General features: G+C 42.4%; 1 protein-coding gene across 1 annotated transcript in view; it reads left to right on the top strand.

The window, feature by feature from the left end:
• Nucleotides 1-5,731: 5,731 nt before the first annotated feature.
• slc6a1b (solute carrier family 6 member 1b) overlaps nt 5,732-21,190 on the top strand; it is a 49,071-nt gene continuing 33,612 nt past the window's right edge. Inside the window, exons 1-10 of the mRNA XM_086001775.1 lie at nt 5,732-6,170; nt 6,643-6,774; nt 7,380-7,480; nt 7,787-7,896; nt 8,021-8,153; nt 9,293-9,427; nt 9,536-9,639; nt 10,872-10,996; nt 13,158-13,270; nt 15,328-15,459. Coding sequence (XP_085857901.1) covers nt 5,936-6,170; nt 6,643-6,774; nt 7,380-7,480; nt 7,787-7,896; nt 8,021-8,153; nt 9,293-9,427; nt 9,536-9,639; nt 10,872-10,996; nt 13,158-13,270; nt 15,328-15,459 — 1,320 coding nt within the window. The 5' untranslated portion in view covers nt 5,732-5,935. The remainder of the gene's footprint in view (nt 6,171-6,642; nt 6,775-7,379; nt 7,481-7,786; nt 7,897-8,020; nt 8,154-9,292; nt 9,428-9,535; nt 9,640-10,871; nt 10,997-13,157; nt 13,271-15,327; nt 15,460-21,190) is intronic.

The raw sequence follows: 21,190 nt of genomic DNA, 5'->3' as shown, positions 1-21,190 counted from the left end.
TCACATAGGGGTTAGTTTTGGCCAATAACAAACGCCGTATGTTTGTTCCCCAAAATAAATCAGCAATAATCCTCACAAACACTAATTATGAAAAAAGGATTAATTTTCTAATTAGTTGAATACCAATTAACTTGGAAGGGAAAACGATTCAACAACGGAACGTTATGCAGATCATTTTTTATAAATATGTATTTTTGTCCTATCTGCAGATATTGAATGAAGGTGGGTGAGAAAATAGCGCAGCAGGGACATATTTAGATAAAATAAATTAAATTACTAGTCATCAAATGTTGGACAAAACACCGCCATATAAACTGCAGGGATTCTTGAGTTGAGCTAATCTGTTTACTATGGAATCAGAAGCTGAAAGCAAACACAGCTTTACCATAATATTTAGCCCGGTGTCTTAAATCATGAAGAGTGTGGTAGGCTGGTGACAGGGAGACTCGGTCACACATTGACGCAATCAGGCCCAGTTAATAAAGATGACTGGTGCTTTGCGTTTCCACCTAGGACACTAGAACAAGATTGTATATGTATGTGTTGTGCGTATATATGTTTGTGTGTGTTAAATCTCAATACACATAACATCACAAATGACTACACAACGGGCGGAGTGACATATCTACGTTACTTCATTTAATGGTCTATTTAAATCCATGATCGCCCGAATATAACTTGAGCTAACCATTCAAATCACCTTTGGGTGAGATATATAACATTTGAGGTGTTTATAAACACCTTAGCAACTATGGTATTTAGCAAGTATGTGACGTCGTTCTTAAAGGCTTCAGTGCACATAGAACTATTTCCATTCCAATCACTACACGTGCCTGTTGGGCTGCGTTGTGTTATTTCTGGTTAGACAATCAATTTTAAGACCGGGTTATGGAGGACACTAAAGTTCACCAGAGGGAAAGAACTGGAATATCATAAAATCTTCTGTTTTGCCACAATTGGGGGAATCTACCATGTTTCTAAAAGTATACCTTTCAATCACTACTGCTCTGTAGACCATGAACTTGGTGCTGAGTTTCAGCCGCCCTCCTGTATGCTTCAGAGACATGGACCATATACAGCAGGCACCTCAAAGCACTGGAGAGGTACCACCAACGCTGCCTCTGCAAGATCTTGCAAATCCATTGGCAGGATAGGTGCACCAACGTCAGTGTTCTCGCTCAGGCCAACATCCCCAGCATTGAAGCTTTGACCATGCTCGATCAGCTCCGATGGATGGGCCACATCGTCCGCATGCCCGATACGAGACTCCCAAAACAAGTGCTCTACTTGGAGCTCTGACGCGGCAAGAGAGCCCCAGGTGGGCAGAGGAAATGCTGCAAGGACACCCTCAAAGCCTCCTTGAGAAAGTGCAACATCCCCACCGACACCCGGGAATCCCTGGCCCAAGACCACACAAAGTGGAGGAGAAGCGTCCGGGAAGGCACCGAACACCTCGAGTCTCTTCGCCGGGCGCAAGCGGAAGCCAAGCACAAACAGCGGAAGGAGTGCACGTCAACCCAAGTACCCCACCCAGCCACCCCTTCAACCATCGTCTGCCCCACCTGTGACAGAGACTGTAGGTCCTGCATTGGACTCATCAGTCACCTGAGAACTCATTTTTAGTGTGGAAGCAAGTCATCCTCGGATCCGAGGCACTGGCTAAGAAGACCTATCAATGCAAATGTCACGTTATCCCGCTACCCCAGTAACAACTGAGATCAGTGAGGTCCAAAATCTTGCTTACAACTTGCTTTGTGATAGTCATGGCAACATTCGCTGAATCTGCTTGTGTCGAATTATATACCTGTAAATACAAAAATAGTTAGCTATCCGTTATTCCACAAGAACTGACTCAATTAAATATCAGAAACGCAAAAAGATTATTTATATAGTTCTGAAGATCTTACTGAATGGGGTGCATTACTTTATTAGTATATTAAACAAATATGTCTTTAAACATACATTTTGAAAATTGAAATGTTCATTTTGAACTTATGGTGGACCGGACTCAACACTAGGTTTTGAACTGAAATATGACGTCGTTACCCACTTCAAAAAGTGAAACAGTATTTCTCAAGTCTCCCATAATTATCTCCAGAATCGCAATGGTGGAGGTATGTGTCTCTCTGCCCTAAATGTCCACACCGATAATTAAGAGTATCTACAGGTTTTATATGAATATAATGACCACTAACACAAATCAATTGAGAAATGGTTAATCAGCACAGTGAACTCGGTGAAGTTGCTCCCGACCCTTACAGCGCATTGTAAATTGGATATGGCCCGGAATATCGTCGAGGGCACTCAAAGCCAAATGATCTAGACCTGAGGAAACCGCGGGCAATGGCCTGAGATTCCAGTGGGAGCCATCAAGTTTGAGCTCGTTGTGCATAAAGGTTTCTTGAAATCCAATCAGCCGTATTGCAACATTCAAAATATTGGCGCGTCAGTTATATCACAAGTGGTCCTTACTGGGAAAGGATAAACGGTTTAATGACAAGAAATCCCATAATTGGCACAGTTACAGCGTTTAACTGCAAAATGGTGGAGTCGATCCACAGCTGTACGCTGTCATAGGAAATGTTAGGTTCCATTCAGCGCCTCTTCATATTTAATGGAAATACATGTTTCTCAATTCTAACTGCATCCCATGTAATGTGAGTAGATTTTCCTGACGCTGGCTCCACCTGCTAACTTTGCATATGCAAACACCATCTCCCCCTTCTTACTGAAACCCAACCTCCCCTCCCAGGAAACAGCTGTTGAAATTATTGCTGCCAGTTTTATTACAGCCAGATTACATTGCGATACACTTAACAAGACAACGCGAGCATTATTGTGTACGAGGTTAGTGCCTGAAGTATTTGTAAACGCCTCCCAGTTATAGACAAAGGCATTTATTCTGAAAAAGCCACATAATTGCATTGACTTGTCAAGAACGAGCAACGTGGAAAGAAGGGAGACAGTTTATAACGGAAAGTTACTTAGGTTTTTTTATATATATACATTTTACAAATATTTCTCAGAACAGTAATACTGAACGTTTTACTGATGCATCTGTTACAACATTTGAAACATTTGCTTCCATTTCTAACTCTCTATCCTACATGTGGACATCTTCACTATGAATCTTAAACGGTATATGAACCATTTCAAGATGGCCAGTTGTTGCATGTCACACAACCGAATTGCGCATTAAACGAAAATATATTTAAATAATTAAATACGATATTCCGTGTGTCATGCTTAAGGGTTTCAACGCGTTTAATGAAATGAATACCCACTTTTCCTCATTATCCCAATGGATGTAGGTGTACTTCGAACGTAAATCTACTTGCCACCTATAAAGAGCACAACCTTCATTCCAGTTTTATTTGGCCGAATTTTAATTAAAGTGGTTATTCTTGTTGAAGGGGGTTACCACGACGAAAGGCAGCGTGTTTTGTGGAACCCGGTATGAATTTAATGCTGTTACGACAGTTAACATGCACCTTTCCAATCAATTATCACGGGAATGGCTTAAACGACACAGTAATATTTCCGTGGTCCCCTGGTGAGAAGCTGGTCCATTCATTTAAACTCCAAAGCTCTGTGTTCCGGAGTTTGGGCACTGGGGCCTTTTCTTCTCTGGCGTGTGGAAGTTAAGAAGATTATAAATACTATTCTCAATTTATCTCCTGCCTCCAGAGCAAGTATTATTGACTGTTTCTCTTATCTTACCCTGCCAGGATTCCCAATTCTGCCAGTTGAAAGTGTGGTGAAGTGAATTCTTTGAGCTTTTCATGCAGAACTTGATTTTTTTTTTAAACTCTTCTAAGGCGTTATCTTCGCGCGACTGGAAAATTTGAGGAGTTGCTGCTTTCTTGTTTTGAGTGAAACTTTCCTTGTCCTGAAGTCAGGGTAGAATGTCCCATCCCTTCATTCAAATTTAGCTTAGTCTAGCCCTCCAACCCTTCAGAACTGACTGTGGCTACCCCCGTATAGTTAACACCCTTTCTACCTTGTAACAAACTTTATCGTGTTCGTGTTTATAAAATGGTTTGGTTTATAACATTTACAGTATGAGGTAAAGGGAGTGCAGATAGTGGAAACATCACCACAATTTAAGAAACATGTGCCTTTAATGTTGTCGATAACAATATTCAAATTCAAATTAAGCTTTGGCTTTTCTCAGTGACATTACTTGAGGACCATGAGCGGCTTGCAGCACTAACTCGACCGTGTGTCGAAGTACTCAGGATTTAATTTTCGAAATAACCTGCCGTCCTATTAAAATGCTAATACTTGCCACTTGGCATTTTCGACCAGCCTACGAAATGGGACTTGCGTTTGGCAGCCGCACAGTGTTAACTTGTTGAGAGGAGCCAGCAAACATCAACAACAACAACAAGATCGGCAAAGGCTGGAGCGAGAAAAAAAAAAGGAAGGGGGCAGTCGAGCGAAGCCCACTGACTGCCATCTCAGTGGATGTGACTTTGAGATGACATTGACGCTATGTAGATGAGAGTGGCAGGCTGGGCGCCGCACGCTACGTTGTCGCCGGAGCCTCGTCCCTCTTGCTCCCTGCCCCTCTCTGCTCCTCTCCGCTCGCCACACTCTCAGAGACGCGCTCTGGCAACATACTGTGCCGACGGTTCTGAGCTCGTAGGCTCGCAACCCCCCCCCCCCTCCCCCCCCAAAAAAATAAAGACTTGGTACTCGACCAGAGGAAGGAACAAGATCGAACAGCAAAGACGGGCTCAGCCTGCGCTCTGGAACAGTAAGTGGACGGTTTAACCATACAGAGAGCGAACTCTTTCTTTCATCGAGGTTTATGAGAAAATAGAAAAACAAATTAACAGTAAACCGGTGGACTGATTTGAAGTGAAAAATCGCAGCTATTTGAATCAACTGTAATCGCAATGTGGGTTTGTAGCAATAGTTTCCTCGCGCAGTTCAGACTGAACGATTAAGAAAACTTTGAATGTTGAGCTAAGGGAATGCCGGTGTGAGGGGAATTTAATCGCAATTGCTAAGATATTCAAGTCCAAACACTAGGGTTAAGACGCCAGAGTATTTCGTCTCCAGAAATTCAAGGGGGAGAAATGCTGGCGATCTTTACTTTGATTCATCGAAAGCGATAAGGGATATTTTTATAGACATCACGAGCAGACAGCGTGACGGGCAAATCTCGGAGCTTGAGGCGTCTTGTTCGTGCAGATCTAGCCGGACTCTCTGCTTAAAATGTGATCGCTATCACTTTGTGGCAATGTCCAAAAGTCTGCACGAGGATTAAGGTCTATTGCATACTGTTGACATCGTGCACAGTCTTCCCGCTCAGCAGCCGGGCTTTGTAGCCCATCAACACATTGCACATTGGCATCGAGTAGTCTATTGGCGGGGAAATGTTACGCGCAGTGACAGGCAGTTGCATTAACCTCGACCATATGTGTTAAAAACGGCGACAGGTCGCTTTTTACAGCGATGTTTTCTGGTAAAGAAATGGGAAAACAATGAATAGTTAGAATGTGCTCCAGCTGTGGTAAGATCGCCGCGTATTGTGCTCCGAATCCAACAGCTGTGTTATTGATTTTAGTCAAACTCTGAAATGACATGATGTGTCCCAATTCCATCGGTATGACCAAACCGATAGCAGAATGCAGACACGTGCCTTTGGCTGTTTCTATCGTTACCAACTCTAGCCTACGTATCCTTGTCTCATTCCAGCATCTTTCCCTCCTTCCCTGGCTAAATCTCGCCTCACCGAGTACGGACTCGGCCATCTCTCTCTCTCTCTCTCTCCCCCCCACCTCGCAAGTTCGGCTCCGCTCCGAGTGCTCGATATATTTTTTTTCACCTGGGCTGGTCAGACAGAACCGCGAAGCTGCTTTCCACGTGGTCTGGTGCTGAAATTTTCCGACCAACTCCCAGACGCTCGGCGCCCAAATTTAAAGGCATGGCGACCAACGGCGCAAAAACACCCGACGGGCAAATTTCCACCGAGCTGCACGACGCCCCCACCTCGAACGATAAACCGAAAACTCTGGTGGTCAAGGTGCAAAAGACGAGAACGATTCCCGAGAGAGAGAAGTGGGGAGGGAAATTTGACTTCCTGCTGTCCTGTATTGGCTATGCAATCGGCCTGGGAAATGTCTGGCGATTTCCTTATCTGTGTGGGAAGAATGGCGGAGGTAAGCGTTACTTTTCACTTCACGATATACTTTCTAAATGAAACAATAGTTCAAACAAAGCTAAACCAGAACATTTCCTCTTTCCTGGGGTTGGATTGGAAAAACTAGAGTCAATTATATGTTAAAGATCACCCGCCCCAAGAGCCCCGGTGAAGTTGTGTTGAGATAGAATATTGTCAGGTATTCAATTATTGCAAAATTATGCATCAATTTAATATGTGAAAATTGGAATAGTGAAATCCAGGTGAGGCACTATACTCATATTTTTCTACCGGAATGCATTTTTTTAAGTCCAAGAAAACAGGCAATGCATTTTAACGCGTGGGTTATGGCATTAGATGGTGTGACCAACTCGTGCTCTTTGCATATGAACGCATTTATTAAATGTCTAGATCTCTCCAGTTGGTCTGGATTTTATGAGGCTGTCTATTTCCCATGACTTTCTAACACACTGCTCATTGTTCTCTATAAGGGGCCTTTCTCATTCCCTATTTCTTGACTCTGATCTTTGCTGGGATGCCAATCTTCCTGCTGGAATGCTCTGTGGGTCAGTACACGTCTGTCGGTGGACTGGGTATCTGGAAACTGGCGCCAATGTTCAAAGGTATGGTCTGAATCAGCACCGCGAGCAAGAACGCCGCACATCTCTCGGTGTGCAGAAAAAAAGTAAAACAAACACTGTCAATGGGAAATACGGCATATCGCTATTTCCTATCTGATATAGAGGAAGAATTGCAGCGGAATTCTAACCTATTCCAAAACACTGCACCTCTACAATTAGCGACCCTAGTCATTCTTTCGTCATTGTTTACTACCACTGAAATGTTGTATTGCAATTCTTAATTCGAACGGTCTGTTCTAAAGTCTACACATAACATGATAATGTTAATTTCTCAGTGCCACTTCTGTCTCACATCCAGGTTACCCATAGTAAATGTTAGGGCCAATATAGTTTCAATTTTTCCAAGTTGAAGGAAAAGGCTATTCACAAACACCTCAGTCGGTGTCACAGAAGGTATTCCAAGTGATATTAACACCGTGTATTTCACTTCGCGTTTCACAAATATCGTGCAAAGTCTTCACTGGAAGCTTTTGTTGGGAGTGGCCGCCTTTGTTAACGTGCCTTAAATTGATTGATACTGTATGAATGAATGGCACAGCCTGTTGTATTAAACATTTCGGGCTTCGCGGTATTTCTTCTATTTGCAGGCGTGGGTCTCGCAGCTGCAGTCCTTTCTTTCTGGCTAAACATCTACTACGTCGTCATAATTGCTTGGGCCATTTATTACTTGTACAATTCCTTCACATCAGTAAGTTGTTTCTGCTTATTTCCTGGCTGTTATAACAATTGGTGTTAAAGTAACTATTGTTCTCATTCTCGAAAATAACTAGCAAGGCAATGAAACACTCCGTGACTGTAAACCAATGCCGCTTCTGCTATAGTGAGCGACAGCAGGAGAGGGAAACATTCACACCTATGATCCCGCATAACCGCATTCATAGCGCTGGTTTGGGTTGAACTGCCAAATAGAGACTACAGATAATAAAGATTGATTGGTGACTATGTGAGATCTATTTCTTGAAAAACCAAACTAATTGTATCGTTTTGTAAACAGGAACTTCCCTGGCAGAGTTGTGATAATGTCTGGAATACAGACAGGTGTTTTTCAAACTACAGCATGACCAATGCAACCAACCTGACCAGCCCAATCGTGGAATTTTGGGAGTAAGATGGCTTTTACGTCTTTCGATTTTTATCTTATTTTTGCAAATTAAGATTTACATTAACAGAAAAAAAAGTAGGCCAGGAATGAAACGTGTTATTGATAAACACATAACTATACCCACAGACGAAACATGCACCAGTTAACAGACGGGTTGGATCAGCCTGGACAAATTCGAGCGCCTCTTGCAATAACGCTGGCGATCGCCTGGGTTCTTGTGTATTTTTGTATCTGGAAAGGTGTCAGCTGGACAGGAAAGGTAACGTCATTCCTAACTTAAAGAGAACAATTCTCGGGCACGGTTAGACCCGCGGCATTAAAATAATTGGAACCAGAGCTCTCCAGATTTTCATCTGGGGTGTGAAATCACGGTGCCCCCACTACTTCCTACATGTCTCTGGCTGAGGGTTTGGGAAATGCAGACTAGAACCTATAGAACCAGGCACATTTCATAGAATGGTTACAGTACAGAAGGAGACCATTCGGCCCGTCGAGCCTGTGCCGGCTCTCTGCAAGAGCACTTCAGCTCCTCCCACTCCCCCGCCCTTTCCTTGTCGTCCTGCAATGATTTTTCCTTCAGGTACTTATCCAATTCCCTTTTGAAAGCCACGATTGAGTCCTCCTCCACCATCCTTTCAGGCAGTGCATTCCAGGTCCTAACCACTCGCTGCGTAGCGCTGAAGGAGTCCATACGGCCCATCGTGTCTGTGCTGGCTGTTTACAAGAGCAACCCAAAACCTGCACTCTCCCCAAAGCCCTGTTGGTTCAAACGACTTGTTTTCCCCCTTAAAAGCTGCTTGGGTCTCTACTTCAACTATCCCGCGTGGCAAAGCATTCCCCGCTGTCACCATTCTTTGCCTAAAGAAAGATATTTGTGCAACAATTAAAGGAAGTTTCGGGTCAATCCAAAGTAGCTCGCGAGGAATAAGGAGCAATGGCGAGGTCCCAGGGCCTCGGAAAATGCATTTCCCACAGCCTTACACTAGCGCTGGGATCACTGTCATCCCCACCATAAGTTTGAATTTGATACAAAGGGGAATATTATTTACTTAAATTCTAACTGTTCACTTCCTCGTAGATCTAAAGCCTCTCCTCCCAATGGAAGTACACACATCCCGCCAGAATTAACAGTGGAATGAGTCTGACAAAGATCTCATTTCGAGACAATTAAAACTTTGAAACATATATACTGCTCAGAGCACTTCACATCAACCACATAGGCATCTGACCACTAGTGCACATACTTAATTTGCGTATTTTGGAGCAAGAAACTATCAGTATTAATCCTATGCATTAAAAAGTCAAAGTGTTGCGAATCTCTCCTATTCATGGGGCAGATATAGAAGTCTATTACCATGATCTTCTCCATTATAATAAACTGCCCGTGTCTTTTCACAGGTAGTTTACTTTTCAGCAACCTATCCCTATATCATGCTTCTTATTTTGTTTTTCCGTGGAGTGACACTGCCTGGCGCCCGCGAAGGGATCTTGTTCTACATCACTCCTGACTTCAGCCGCCTTGCAGATTCAGAGGTATGTCTGTCAGCCGCGAGGTTTCTGTTTCGGGGTTCATGTGAATAGGTCAACGAAACCGCTTTAGTTACCGCCGCCCATCGACAATCTCCACCGTTCCTTCCTCAGGTCTGGCTGGACGCAGCAACACAGATATTTTTCTCCTACGGTCTGGGTCTTGGTTCCCTGGTGGCGCTCGGAAGCTACAACACATTCCACAATAATATTTACAGGTAACATTTTCCCGAGACAGACACCGTTACATATTGCATCTGTACTGACCGCATTCTCCCCGCAAAATGAACTGCACTAGAATCATGCAGTAGACCATTCGGCCCACCGCTCCTATCCAGTTAGTCCCACTGCCCTGCCCTTTGCCCCATAGCCCTGCAATGTTTTATCCTTTTTGTATATATCCAATCACCTGTTGGTGATCAAGGCAATATTCGGAGTCATAGGTTCAGATAACACTTCCAAATCTCTCCAACTTTAATTTCACTTTAATTTTTGTAGTCATCCGAATTTGTCAATCAGATTCATGTTTTGTGAGCCCCCTTTACCCCTGAGGAGGGGAACACTTTCCGATTCCAATGCATTTTGTACCAACGTTGGCTGAATCATTTATGCTTCGGGAGTTCAATAATTACCAGTCACTTCAATTAAGTATTGTCTGGATTCCTTCCATGACGCAACAAGGTTAAATCCAAGGGGACCTCAGCCCCCGATTTAGGGGTTCTCTTGCCCGTTAACACGGGAATGTCTCATTTCATTTTAGCTAGCCGGGGTATGTAGTTTTCTCATACACGCGAGATTAAAAACAGTTGGAGCATATTTTCAAGATGAGAAAGTCTAATCTTTCAAAATTCAGAGTTAATGCACATCAATGCCTGGTTTAACAATAGTCCTGTAATTGTCGGCGAGGGTAGCCTATTATAAACCTCACTTCGAATTTATGTCAGGCATTTGGGGCTGGTATTCACTTCTGTGCTACCAGTTGCTGGATGTGTACGGTGCGTTACTCCCCCCAAAATGGATCCATTGAATCAAATGGAGACGCTATAGAAAACAGCCAACATCTTTCCCTCGTTTATGTTTTTCTATCTACCTCCTAAATAAGATAAAACGAAAGTAGACTGTGTACAAACTGCAGCAGAGAAGGCAGCAAGCTGACCTCCCCAGTCTCTGCCAATGCGGTTCATCACCAACTACCAGGAGGTGCACAGGACCCGCTTTACGTTGAGACTCGCCCATTTTCCTTCTGACCCAGTGAGGAAATGCGTAACCTCCACTAAACGCTTCCCCGTGGTGACATTAGATATCAATAACTCAACAGCTTGGCGAATCACGAGCGGGAATTCACTGCCTGGCATCACATGTTGGTGCTGCTTTGATGTTGCCCAAGAAACTAATTCTGTAACATTGCACGCGCGACAGACAAATGTTTTTTTTTTGCTCCTTGTTTCAGGGACTCGATTATCGTCTGCTGTATAAATTCCACCACCAGCATGTTCGCTGGTTTTGTCATTTTCTCCATCGTAGGCTTCATGGCACATGTGACAAAACGGTCTATAGCAGACGTGGCTGCTTCAGGTATGTACACGCACGTGCTTACGCCGTTTTGCAGGGTCTACTTATATCTAATGCGCAGATTTAGACCCACCCTGACATTGTAGCAAGGAAAGTACCGTCAATATCTTTCGCGCCACTTCTGAAAGAAGTTAGTGAATATTTGATGTTGTATAGGAGACACTTTTATTTTCTCCAACGCCACCCCTTCTAAAATCGATTTCAGGTGGCTTGTATTTGAGCTTCAAGGATAAAATGTTATGCTTGTTTGTGATTTTGGAGTACTTATTTGCACCCCTGCAACGAATATGCTTCCTTGGCACGTCTTAGAAATGCTCATGGATATCACAAGTGTTTGTTTCTGTAACTCCTTCTCAAGGCGCGTCACTCACAAAAAGGAAAACCAAATCTCCTCTTGTCAGGCGTGGTCTTCGTTGTTCCATGCAGAAGGACGAAATACTCTTCCGAGCTCATTGCATACATTCTGGCCCACACAGAAGAGGATTTGCCGAACACTCCCAGGGACCGTTTTACAAAATATCTGTGAAATGATTTGGCCTGAAGAAGGCGGAAGTGATCCATCAACCTGCGCCTCAGAACACGTACTCGCCATCCTCCATCAACATCGAGAGTACCACATTGAAATCTGTGAGTCCGTTTACTTACCTGGGTAGAGCATTATCCAGTGATGGGATAATAGACTTGGAAGTCTGCAGCATTATCGAGAAGACTAGTCCTGGCTTCTATAGAAATGGAAAACCTTTAGAGCCAACTTGATATTAGGTTGAACATTAAAACTAAAATCAAAGCCCATCATGCTGTTGTGATTAAAGTCTCTACTCTTTAATTGTACAACTTGGATAGTTATAGCTAGCACAAAGCGCTAGAGAAGTTCCACATGCAATATTTTTGCACCATTCTTCATGTCAAATGGCATCACGAGATCCAACACTGGCATCTAAACCAGAGAAGCAACAGCCAGCACCTTGCTGAAAACTTAAATGAGATGTGCTGAAAATGTCATATGACAGACTTCTCAGGATTACTTTAAAATGAGCTGAATGAAGATCAAGCAAGAGCAGCAGGAACATGGACTGCAATTGGAATATTCAGATCCTAGTCATTGTTGCTATGTGTGTGGAAGGACCTGAAGATCTTAGGCTACACTGAGACTAATAGCTAACCTCGTACAATCATCATCATTGGCACAATTAGATTACTATTATTATATGCTTATTAATTCTATCTGTCAAAACATGGTAAGAGGAATGCGTGTAAGATACTCTGTTGAATTCAGCCCGAGAGGTCTTAATGTAATTGTGGCCAGCAACTGTACAGAGTCATACTTTCATTTAGGAAAAGAGAACAGTAGGAAGCCCCACAAGTCTTTGAATGAAATACAAAATCCAATCAGTTGTAAGCCTCTCTTGCATGTGAATTCTGGCAACAATTTGAAATAAATCATTCCAGATTTTTTGAAAACTCTTCATTTTAAGTGCCTAGAAAATATATTAATGCACAAGGTCAATAGTATCCAAAATCAAGCATACATTAAAATATAAAGTCCAACACCAGCTGAGAATAAGAATATAACATTCTGTGCTCCTAATTAGGAAGGTAAGAAACAATTAAAAAGGGCTTTTTAGACAAAATAAGCAAGATTAAAGAATAAAATATATTTTTCTCCATAAATATATAATCTAGCCTTCCAACAATAACAGTGACTGTTGTGTCAATTAACACCTTTAAAACACTAAAATAAATATCTGGTTTGCAGCAGGAACAAGGCTGGTGAGGCTAGAGATAATTATAAGCTCACTGGAATATAATGGTCCTTGGGATCATGGAAATGCCATGCCAAGGGAAGGCAACAAGCCAAGGAAGAGTAATGTAGGATGTAAAGTTTGATAGCTAATCTGTAGTTTAACACTACTTTCCTTGGGATGAACTTTACAGCACCTTAATGGATTGAGTAGAGTCCCTTGATCATGAACTGTACATGTTCCATGAATGGATAATCTTTTCTCATTTAGTGCTTATGTTTTTAGTTAATTTTAGCAGTGCATTCCTACACTGAATATTAGCTTACAGAAATTACATTACAACATATTTAATCCTACCCATGTAGTTATGTTTGCTCTAGAACATAAAACAGATAATATTTGATTCTCTTTTCTTTTCTAAGGTCCTGGTCTGGCATTTTTGGCATACCCTGAGGCAGTGACTCAATTACCAATATCTCCGCTATGGTCCATTCTCTTCTTTTCAATGCTACTTATGCTTGGAATTGACAGCCAGGTAAGCTTCTAGTTCAGCACTTTATGTTGTATTGTGTCAGTAATAAGAATTGCTGTTGTTCATTTTTGAAAGAGTTAATCGTCAGGTAATTCAGCTTTTTGATTAATTTGAATTCATTAAAATTTTAATACAAATAAAAATGGACGGCAAGAATCTTTGTACATATTTGTAATTGAAATTGTGAACAGTTGTTACTAATAACATTGAAAATTTGTTCAATACAGTTGAATATTAAAAAAATTATGCTAGTTAAACACATTTGAACTGTAAGGCTTACAGTGTAAGAAGCATTTCACACTACACCAAGTAAAACAAGTTGATTACATTATGTACTACAATACAGAATTACAACTGTACATTTATAGAGCTAATAGGTTTGGGCAGGGATGTATCCTGCCACTTCCTTGAAATATTCTCTGTGAATCTAATGGTTTAGGGGGAAAAAACACCAAGAATGCCGTTACTGATTGTGTCTGACAGGTGCAGCCATATCCAAGCCTTGCCTCAGCCACACATCAGTACTGAACAGCTTCCTGTTGCTATGGGTAACACTGCTGATTAGCCCCTGGCTATGCTCCTGTTGCAATTTCTAGGATGAAGTGCTGTAATAAAAATCACATTGCATTTCTTAGTAAAATCAATGTTTTCTGTGTCAACAGTAGTCCAAGTTAGGCTGTCTAAATATGTCAATGTGAAGAATTGTTCTCTTCTCAATGCAAGCTTCCATTGAAGACTGCACTGTATAACAGGCTAAATAAATTCATGCCCAGTGCACAGGCTGAGAAGCTTCCTCGTTAGATAAGAAGAGATGAGTTTGGCAGATGACAAATGCAGCAGTGTGGTCAACATTTAGTAACTAGAGTGACTGAGGCAGGCAATTACAATATTTTTTCTTTACATTTGCCGATACTCACCTAGGAAAGCAAGAGATACTCTGGGGCACACTGCCCTGGACAATTTAGTTACAAAGTAGATTACAAAATTGGTTTCTTCCCAGATTTTCGGTAAATATATTTAAAAAAACTGAATAATATATATTTAAAAGCTAGATTTTGAGGGAAACATTTTCTTCTTTCAAACAATTGAATATTGAACCTGTTGAAACTTGCACTTTGTTTCTTCAGATGTAGGTTCGTGTACCAACATGCTCAGTGTGTAATGGAGTAGTAAGATGTAACATTACACTTGCCACCCCTCACACAGTGAATTCCCAATCTCAGTTGTGCTAACAGGAGGAGGAGTTGAATGAAGGCTAGATACTTTTCCACTAGACTGAAGAGCAAATCACTTTGAGTTACTCTTGTTCACCTCCCAACAACCAGTTACAGAGTGGGATTTCCAGAAGCCATGGAGCCAAATGTACAAGATTTAAAGAAGGGTAGACACATAATGACATGGAGTTGATTTCCATATATGTGTATAAACACACACACATTAAGGTGAAAAAAATTACCTCGGAATTTCTCTCCATGCTTACAGTATAAACTCTATTTGCCCAATTTGCAGCTTTGCACTATTTTCTTTGGAGGATGTTTAGTGGGGCAATCGTGTAAATGTGTGTGAGAGAGGGAGAAAATGAAGAAAAGGGGGAGAAAATATTTAAGAGATTCAATAAAATTAAAGATGGCAAACTTATTCAGAGAACAGACTGGCACTCAATGGAAACAAAAGGAAAGAAGAATACATTTTAAAACAAAATGGGTTTGAAGCATGAAGAAAAGGCAGCCATAGGGTTAGGACTGAGACAGTATTCGTCATCCTCAAGAACTTTTATTTCTATTTTTGATTCAGCACCCTGCCATTTGTAAAATCACAGCATCCCCTTCAGATTTCTGGCTAATTTCCAAATACAGTGCTGTCAAGAAGTTAAAATGATTACTGATTTGAGAATAGGGAATGCCCGTGTTTGTAAATTTTATTTTACATTTGTAAAAGCAAAGGAAGATGCTGTACAATAATAGGAAGTATAGCTAAGCTATCACTGTTTACAAAAACTACTTATATAATCTAAAGGAAAAATAAACAGATGTTCATGGACAATATTTCTTAATTTTCAGTTTTGCACTGTGGAAGGCTTTATAACTGCTTTGGTGGATGAGTTTCCCAAAGTGTTACGAGGAAGAAGAGAGATTTTCATTGCCGGGGTCTGTGTTATTTCATATTTGATAGGACTATCTAACATTACCCAGGTAAATTACAATCAATTTCCATGAAACTGTATTAAATATGCAATCTCTAGATTTAAGCTGATTTCCATCTGAAAATGTGACAGATACAGTATAATATTTTGCCGCAGAAAAATAGCCACCACGTAACATGATTTGTGATTATTCAACTTTGATTTTGCCTGAGCTGAAATTGAAACAAAGCAAATCTACAGCATCTATATATAAAAGTCTTACTTCTGTGCACATCCATGACATTTTGGATATCACAGGGCCAATTTTAACTGCAATGTCCCAGTGTAAATGGGGCAGTAGCAGCCCAAAATTGGCATCTGGTCACTTACTGCCCTGTTTACACTGCATTCCTTTAGATGGGTGGCCGGAGTGCCTGCTGGTTCAGGTGGGAAACCACTTTTGCTATGAAATACATCGGACTCCAACTGCAAATTTGATGTACAAATAGACAGACAGAGTGTGAGCCATGCAGTTCCGCCCATTTGTATTGACATTGGGCAGCCGAACCAGCGGGCCTTAAAGGTTCCACTAAAATATTCTGGCCTGCTGCCCCGTGGGTGCCCCCCCAGATCATTTACCGCCCCCCCCCACCCCCCCAGCCAACTGGTGCCACACAGGAGCCTACTGATTTAACACCCTCCCCATTCAGCAAGTCATATTGGCGCGCTGGTTTGGTATGTGAGCCTGCTGGATTGATGCAAATGAGGCCCAGTCTTCAAAACAGGTTGCGACTCATGGCAGTAACAAAGGGCATTCTGCCCATTGACCAAATTCTGCCCTTTGCACCAACTCCTGCAGTTTGAAGCATCAGAAATATATGTCTAAAGAAGTGCAGTTATTTCAGACAGTTTCTTTTGATCTAGTGCCAGAAATGTACAAGGCAATCTGTAAACTTCCCTCACTAATAACAGTTAATCGCTAAATGACCTCAGGATCTCTTATTTACAGCAGTTTGACTTTGGGGCTTTAATGGGACAGGCCTGGTGAAGTATAGTTGCACTTTACCTGGCAACATTATAAAACGCTGCATCATCCGACTTCCCAGAAACAACACTGTGACAGATCTGTGAGCACATTTCAAATTTAAACAATATTTAAAAGTAACAAATCCTGAATCTAGACTTAAATTTTATTGCCAGAATTGCGTCGCTTCACTCTTTTTAAAAGAACAGTTCCACTGGATGATCTAATCAGATAATGGGCGGAACTTTCTGAGGGCTCTGTCCCACTGGCCTTCAGCGTAGAAGGAGGCTGACTAGAATGCTGCTTATGATTCTTCTGTCCATTAATGTCAAGTGGTCTCGGAAAGTTGCATCCAACATAAGGTGACTAGCTGAGACTCAACCCATGAGATGAACCTGGGAACACTCCAGTGAGACACAGCAATAATGTAACTTGAAAGCATAATAGTGATTTTAATGACTTGTCAAAGTTTACTGTTCCCAATTTAGGTTGAGGTTAGTTTCAAATGTGCAGTTGGATGGCACAGAGGGTTCTTAAACTGTCCTTTAACTGGTCTAGAATGAGTGTTGAAAGTTTCCTTCCTGTGAGGATTCTAAATGAAATGAGTTTGTATTTTCTAAATCCAGTTCTTAATGGGTATGAGTCCAGAGCACATAAATTGCCTGTGCTTGTCCCAACAGTGATTGACAATGTCAATGGAAGTGGAAATATCGCACTAGTGGAATAGGACATGTTCTTCTGCAGCAGAGGTTAGGGTTTGGGCACTGTAAAGATATTTATCTCTTACGTCAAACACATTTTAAACATGATATGCAGGAGTATGATACAGAGTTTAAAAAGTGTGGGAAAAACTTGCATTACTTAGCTCCGATCTCCTGCAATTTGATGAGAACAAAATTCAAAATGCAAATAATAAAAGGTCTTTGAATATTAAAATTATGGATATTGTTTGCCAACAGAATACATTTAAGGGCTGATTGCCTGATCGGCCACTGCCACTGAGGAGCAGCACTTAAAGGGCGCGCTGGTTGGGAGTTTGTGGGCCCACAGCCCCTGATTATTTTAGTCCATTCATTTAAATGGATGGAAAATCAGGGGCTGGTGTTCACAATATCCCAACCAATGCTCCCTGCAAATATTATTCCTCACTGGGAACGCCTGGTCGGAGAATCAACCCTTTGATTCTTTATAAATTTGCTATTACTAACTATAGATTAATATCCATTCGAAACAGTTAAAAGCAATTGCTTTGCTCCCAGCTCAGTTTGGTAGTCTCTTATTTTAACATAAGATTTTTATGTTATTGAACTGCATTGCCTCATTTTTCTGTGATACCTTTTTTAACTATTCCCCCCCTCCAAAAAAAATTGGGAAAGAACAAATTTGGCTTTTAACTCTGGGTAGCATCATAGACAAGACAGCTTTTGTCCTCACCGAAAATCAAAATATGCACGCGTTCCAGCAAGGACCATTGGATAGTGATGGGGAGCAGGAACCCTAGCTGATTTTTACCTCCACAGGCCAGGCTACGAAGGCCAGCTCTAGCATCCTACCACTACCCCAGCTGAGATCAGCTAACGGATCGGGATGGACCCTATGGCATTCTAGCTATCTACAGATCAATTTTGCATTAGGTGTTGCATTCCCCAACTGGACCACCAGCAACTTAATTACATTTTTTAATTTTCTGATCCCAAATTTTCAATATAACACATACGTTTCACTCATTTGAGTGCTTCTTATTTTAATACGTACTCCAAAAAATAAAATAGAAAATAGTGGGGGCATGTATGTTGAGTCTGTGTTTTCAAATGTAGTTATGCTGAATAACAGGACACAGACTACAGAAATAATTAAACAGGTCTTTAGTGATTGAGGGTCAGGGCTGAACTGAGATACACTTTGCTCCGCAGGGTTTATATACCGGTGTGGTCACCACCGGTACTACAATGTACAGGAGCCATCAAAAAGTAGTCCATCACCTTAAGGTATCCTCTTAAGGTGGTACAGGTTACATACACTACAATTCCTCCCCTTTTAGCTTAACAGTGTACACCCCAAATTAAACATTACATGGATAACATATGTACAATTTACACACAATAACTGTTCAAAGATTCAGTCTCTGAGGAGGCCTCCTGATCCGGGCTGGATAACGCCTTTCAGGGGTCTCTGGTTCTCGTTGCTGGGGTGACTCATCCACTTGATCTCCTATGGATTTAACATCATCCAATACGTTCGAGTCTGAGGTAGATGCTACAGGCTCAATAAGTTCTTCAACTGGTGTCTCTGCCGTAGACATGGGGTCGACCCTTGTTCTCGATTCCACCAGTTGGTCAGCATGACGTCGTATTACGTTCTCTCCAACGTCTACCATGTACATCAAGGGTCCTTGTCGTGCACGAATTGTTCCAGGTTGCCATTTATCATCCATATAGTCCCTGGCCAACACTGGTTGTCCTATTTCAAAACTATGAGTGGCCTTGTTATTTACATGCTGGAATTGCTTGTTTTCGACTTCCCTTCGCACATTGGGTTTTAACAAATCCAACCAGGACCACAACCTTCTGTTATAGAACATTATGGCGGGGCTTTGATTTGTCACTGCATGCGTGGCGTTTCGATACGCCATCAGGAAATTGTCCACCTTGTGTTGTAGTGGAATATGGTCTTCACTCATGGCCTTTATCGCCTTTTTGAACGTTTGTACAAATCTCTCAGCCAACCCATTTGTAGCCGGATGATATGGGGCAGATGTATAGTGTTTCACCCCATTCCTTTTCATGAATTTCTGGAATTCTTCTGACACGAACTTTGGTCCGTTGTCTGAACATATTTGCTCCGGCAACCCATTCCTTGCAAATATGGTTCTTAGAACTGCGATTGTCTTCTCAGAGGTAGTGGTCGACATCTTAATCACTTCTGGCCATTTAGAATGTGCGTCTACTGCTATCAAAAACATGGAATCCATGAATGGACCTGCAAAGTCGATATGCACACATTGCCATGGGGTTGAAGGCCATTCCCACGGATGCAGCGGTGCAATTGGAGGTGCATTTTGAACTTTTTGGCACCCTGAGCAGCTTTTAGTCAGATCCTCTATTTGTTTGTCGATACCTGGCCACCACACATAAGCCCTAGCAAGGCTTTTCATCTTGACTCCCCCCAGATGACCTTCGTGCAATTCTTTCAGGACTCTCTCCCTTAATTTAGGAGGAATAATCACCTTTGTTCCATACATCAATGTTCCTTGACATACGGACAGCTGTTCTCATCTGGCTGAGAATGCTGGTAACAGTGGTTCGCCATGTGCTGGCCATCCCTTCACTGTCAAGTCGTAGACCCGAGACAGTGTCGAGTCATTTCGGGTCTCTCTCTCAATACCCGCATTGGTGACTGGTAAGCATTCGATGATGGTCGAGTGAAATATCTCGACAGGGTCAACTGCCGGTGCTTCTTCCTCTGTAGGTAGTGGCAGGCGCGACAGCCCATCAGCATTACCATGTTGCTTTGTACCTTTGAATTCAATATCATATTGATGTGCCCCTAGGAAAAGGGACCATCTCTGAAGCCTCTGCGCCGTCATTACCGGAACACCCTTCTTAGGGTTGAAAATGGAAACCAACGGCTGGTGATCTGTCAGCAGCGTAAACTTTTGGCCTTGCAGGTAATGGTTAAATTTCTTAACTCCCCACACGAGGCTGAGAGCCTCCCTATCTATCTGAGCATAGTTGCGCTCAGCGGAGGTCAATGATCTGGATGCGAAAGCGACTGGCCTTTCCGAGCCATCTGGAAACTTATGTGAGAGCACTGCCCCGATACCATATGGAGAAGCATCACAAGCTAAGCGAATAGGCAGCGTTGGGTTAAAGTGGGCCAACACTTCCTTAGAGGTGATCAGTGCCTTGCTCTTTCGAAAAGCCTGCTTACAATCATCGCTCCACTTCCATGGTATTCCCATTTGCAAAAGAGTGTTTAGCGGGTGTAACACCGTGGATAAATTTGGAAGAAACTTGTGGTAATAGTTAATCAACCCGAGGAACGACCTCAACTGGGATACATTTTCCGGTGCAGGAGCTTTTACAACAGCTTCGATCTTGTCAGGTGACTTATGGAGCCCCTCCTGGTCAATGACATGGCCGCAGTACGAGATTCGCTTTTGAAAGAACTCACATTTCTGGCGATTAACTCTGAGCCCATATTCTTTCAATCTGATGAGCACCTGCTCCAAATTCGCGAGGTGATCCTTATCGTTATCTCCTGTAATCAGGATGTCGTCCAGGTAGCATTGTGTGCCTGGGATTCCTTGCAATACCTGCTCCATGGCCCTTTGCCAAATCGCTGGAGCCGATGCCACTCCAAAAACCAGTCTATTGTACCGATATAAGCCCTTATGTGTGTTGATCATGAGATACTGGTGTGATGCTTCATCAACTTCCATCTGTAGGTACGCCTGCGCCAGGTCTATCTTGGTGAAGTGTTTCCCGCCAGACAGTGAAGCGAAGATATCTTCAATCCGCGGAAGCGGATATTGCACCGTGTGAAGAACCGGATTAACAGTGATCTTGAAATCGCCACAGATGCGAACCTTCCCAGGTTCCCCCGGCTTGTTGCTTAACGAACGCTTCATGACAGGAACAATGGGTGTGGCCCATTCGCTCCAGTCCACCTTGGACAGTACCCCTGAACGTTCTAGCCCTTCCAGCTCTGCTTCCACAGCAGGTCGTATCGCATAAGGTACCGGTCTGGCTTTGAAAAATTTTGGGTTTGCATGTTC

Source organism: Somniosus microcephalus, chromosome 11 (genome assembly GCF_052327205.1).
Source record: "Somniosus microcephalus isolate GS21.2 chromosome 11, FLI_Smic_1.0, whole genome shotgun sequence".
Classification (NCBI taxonomy): Eukaryota; Metazoa; Chordata; class Chondrichthyes; order Squaliformes; family Somniosidae; genus Somniosus; species Somniosus microcephalus.
Note: the sequence above shows the minus strand (reverse complement) of the source record. Positions and strands in the feature narration are given on the sequence as shown.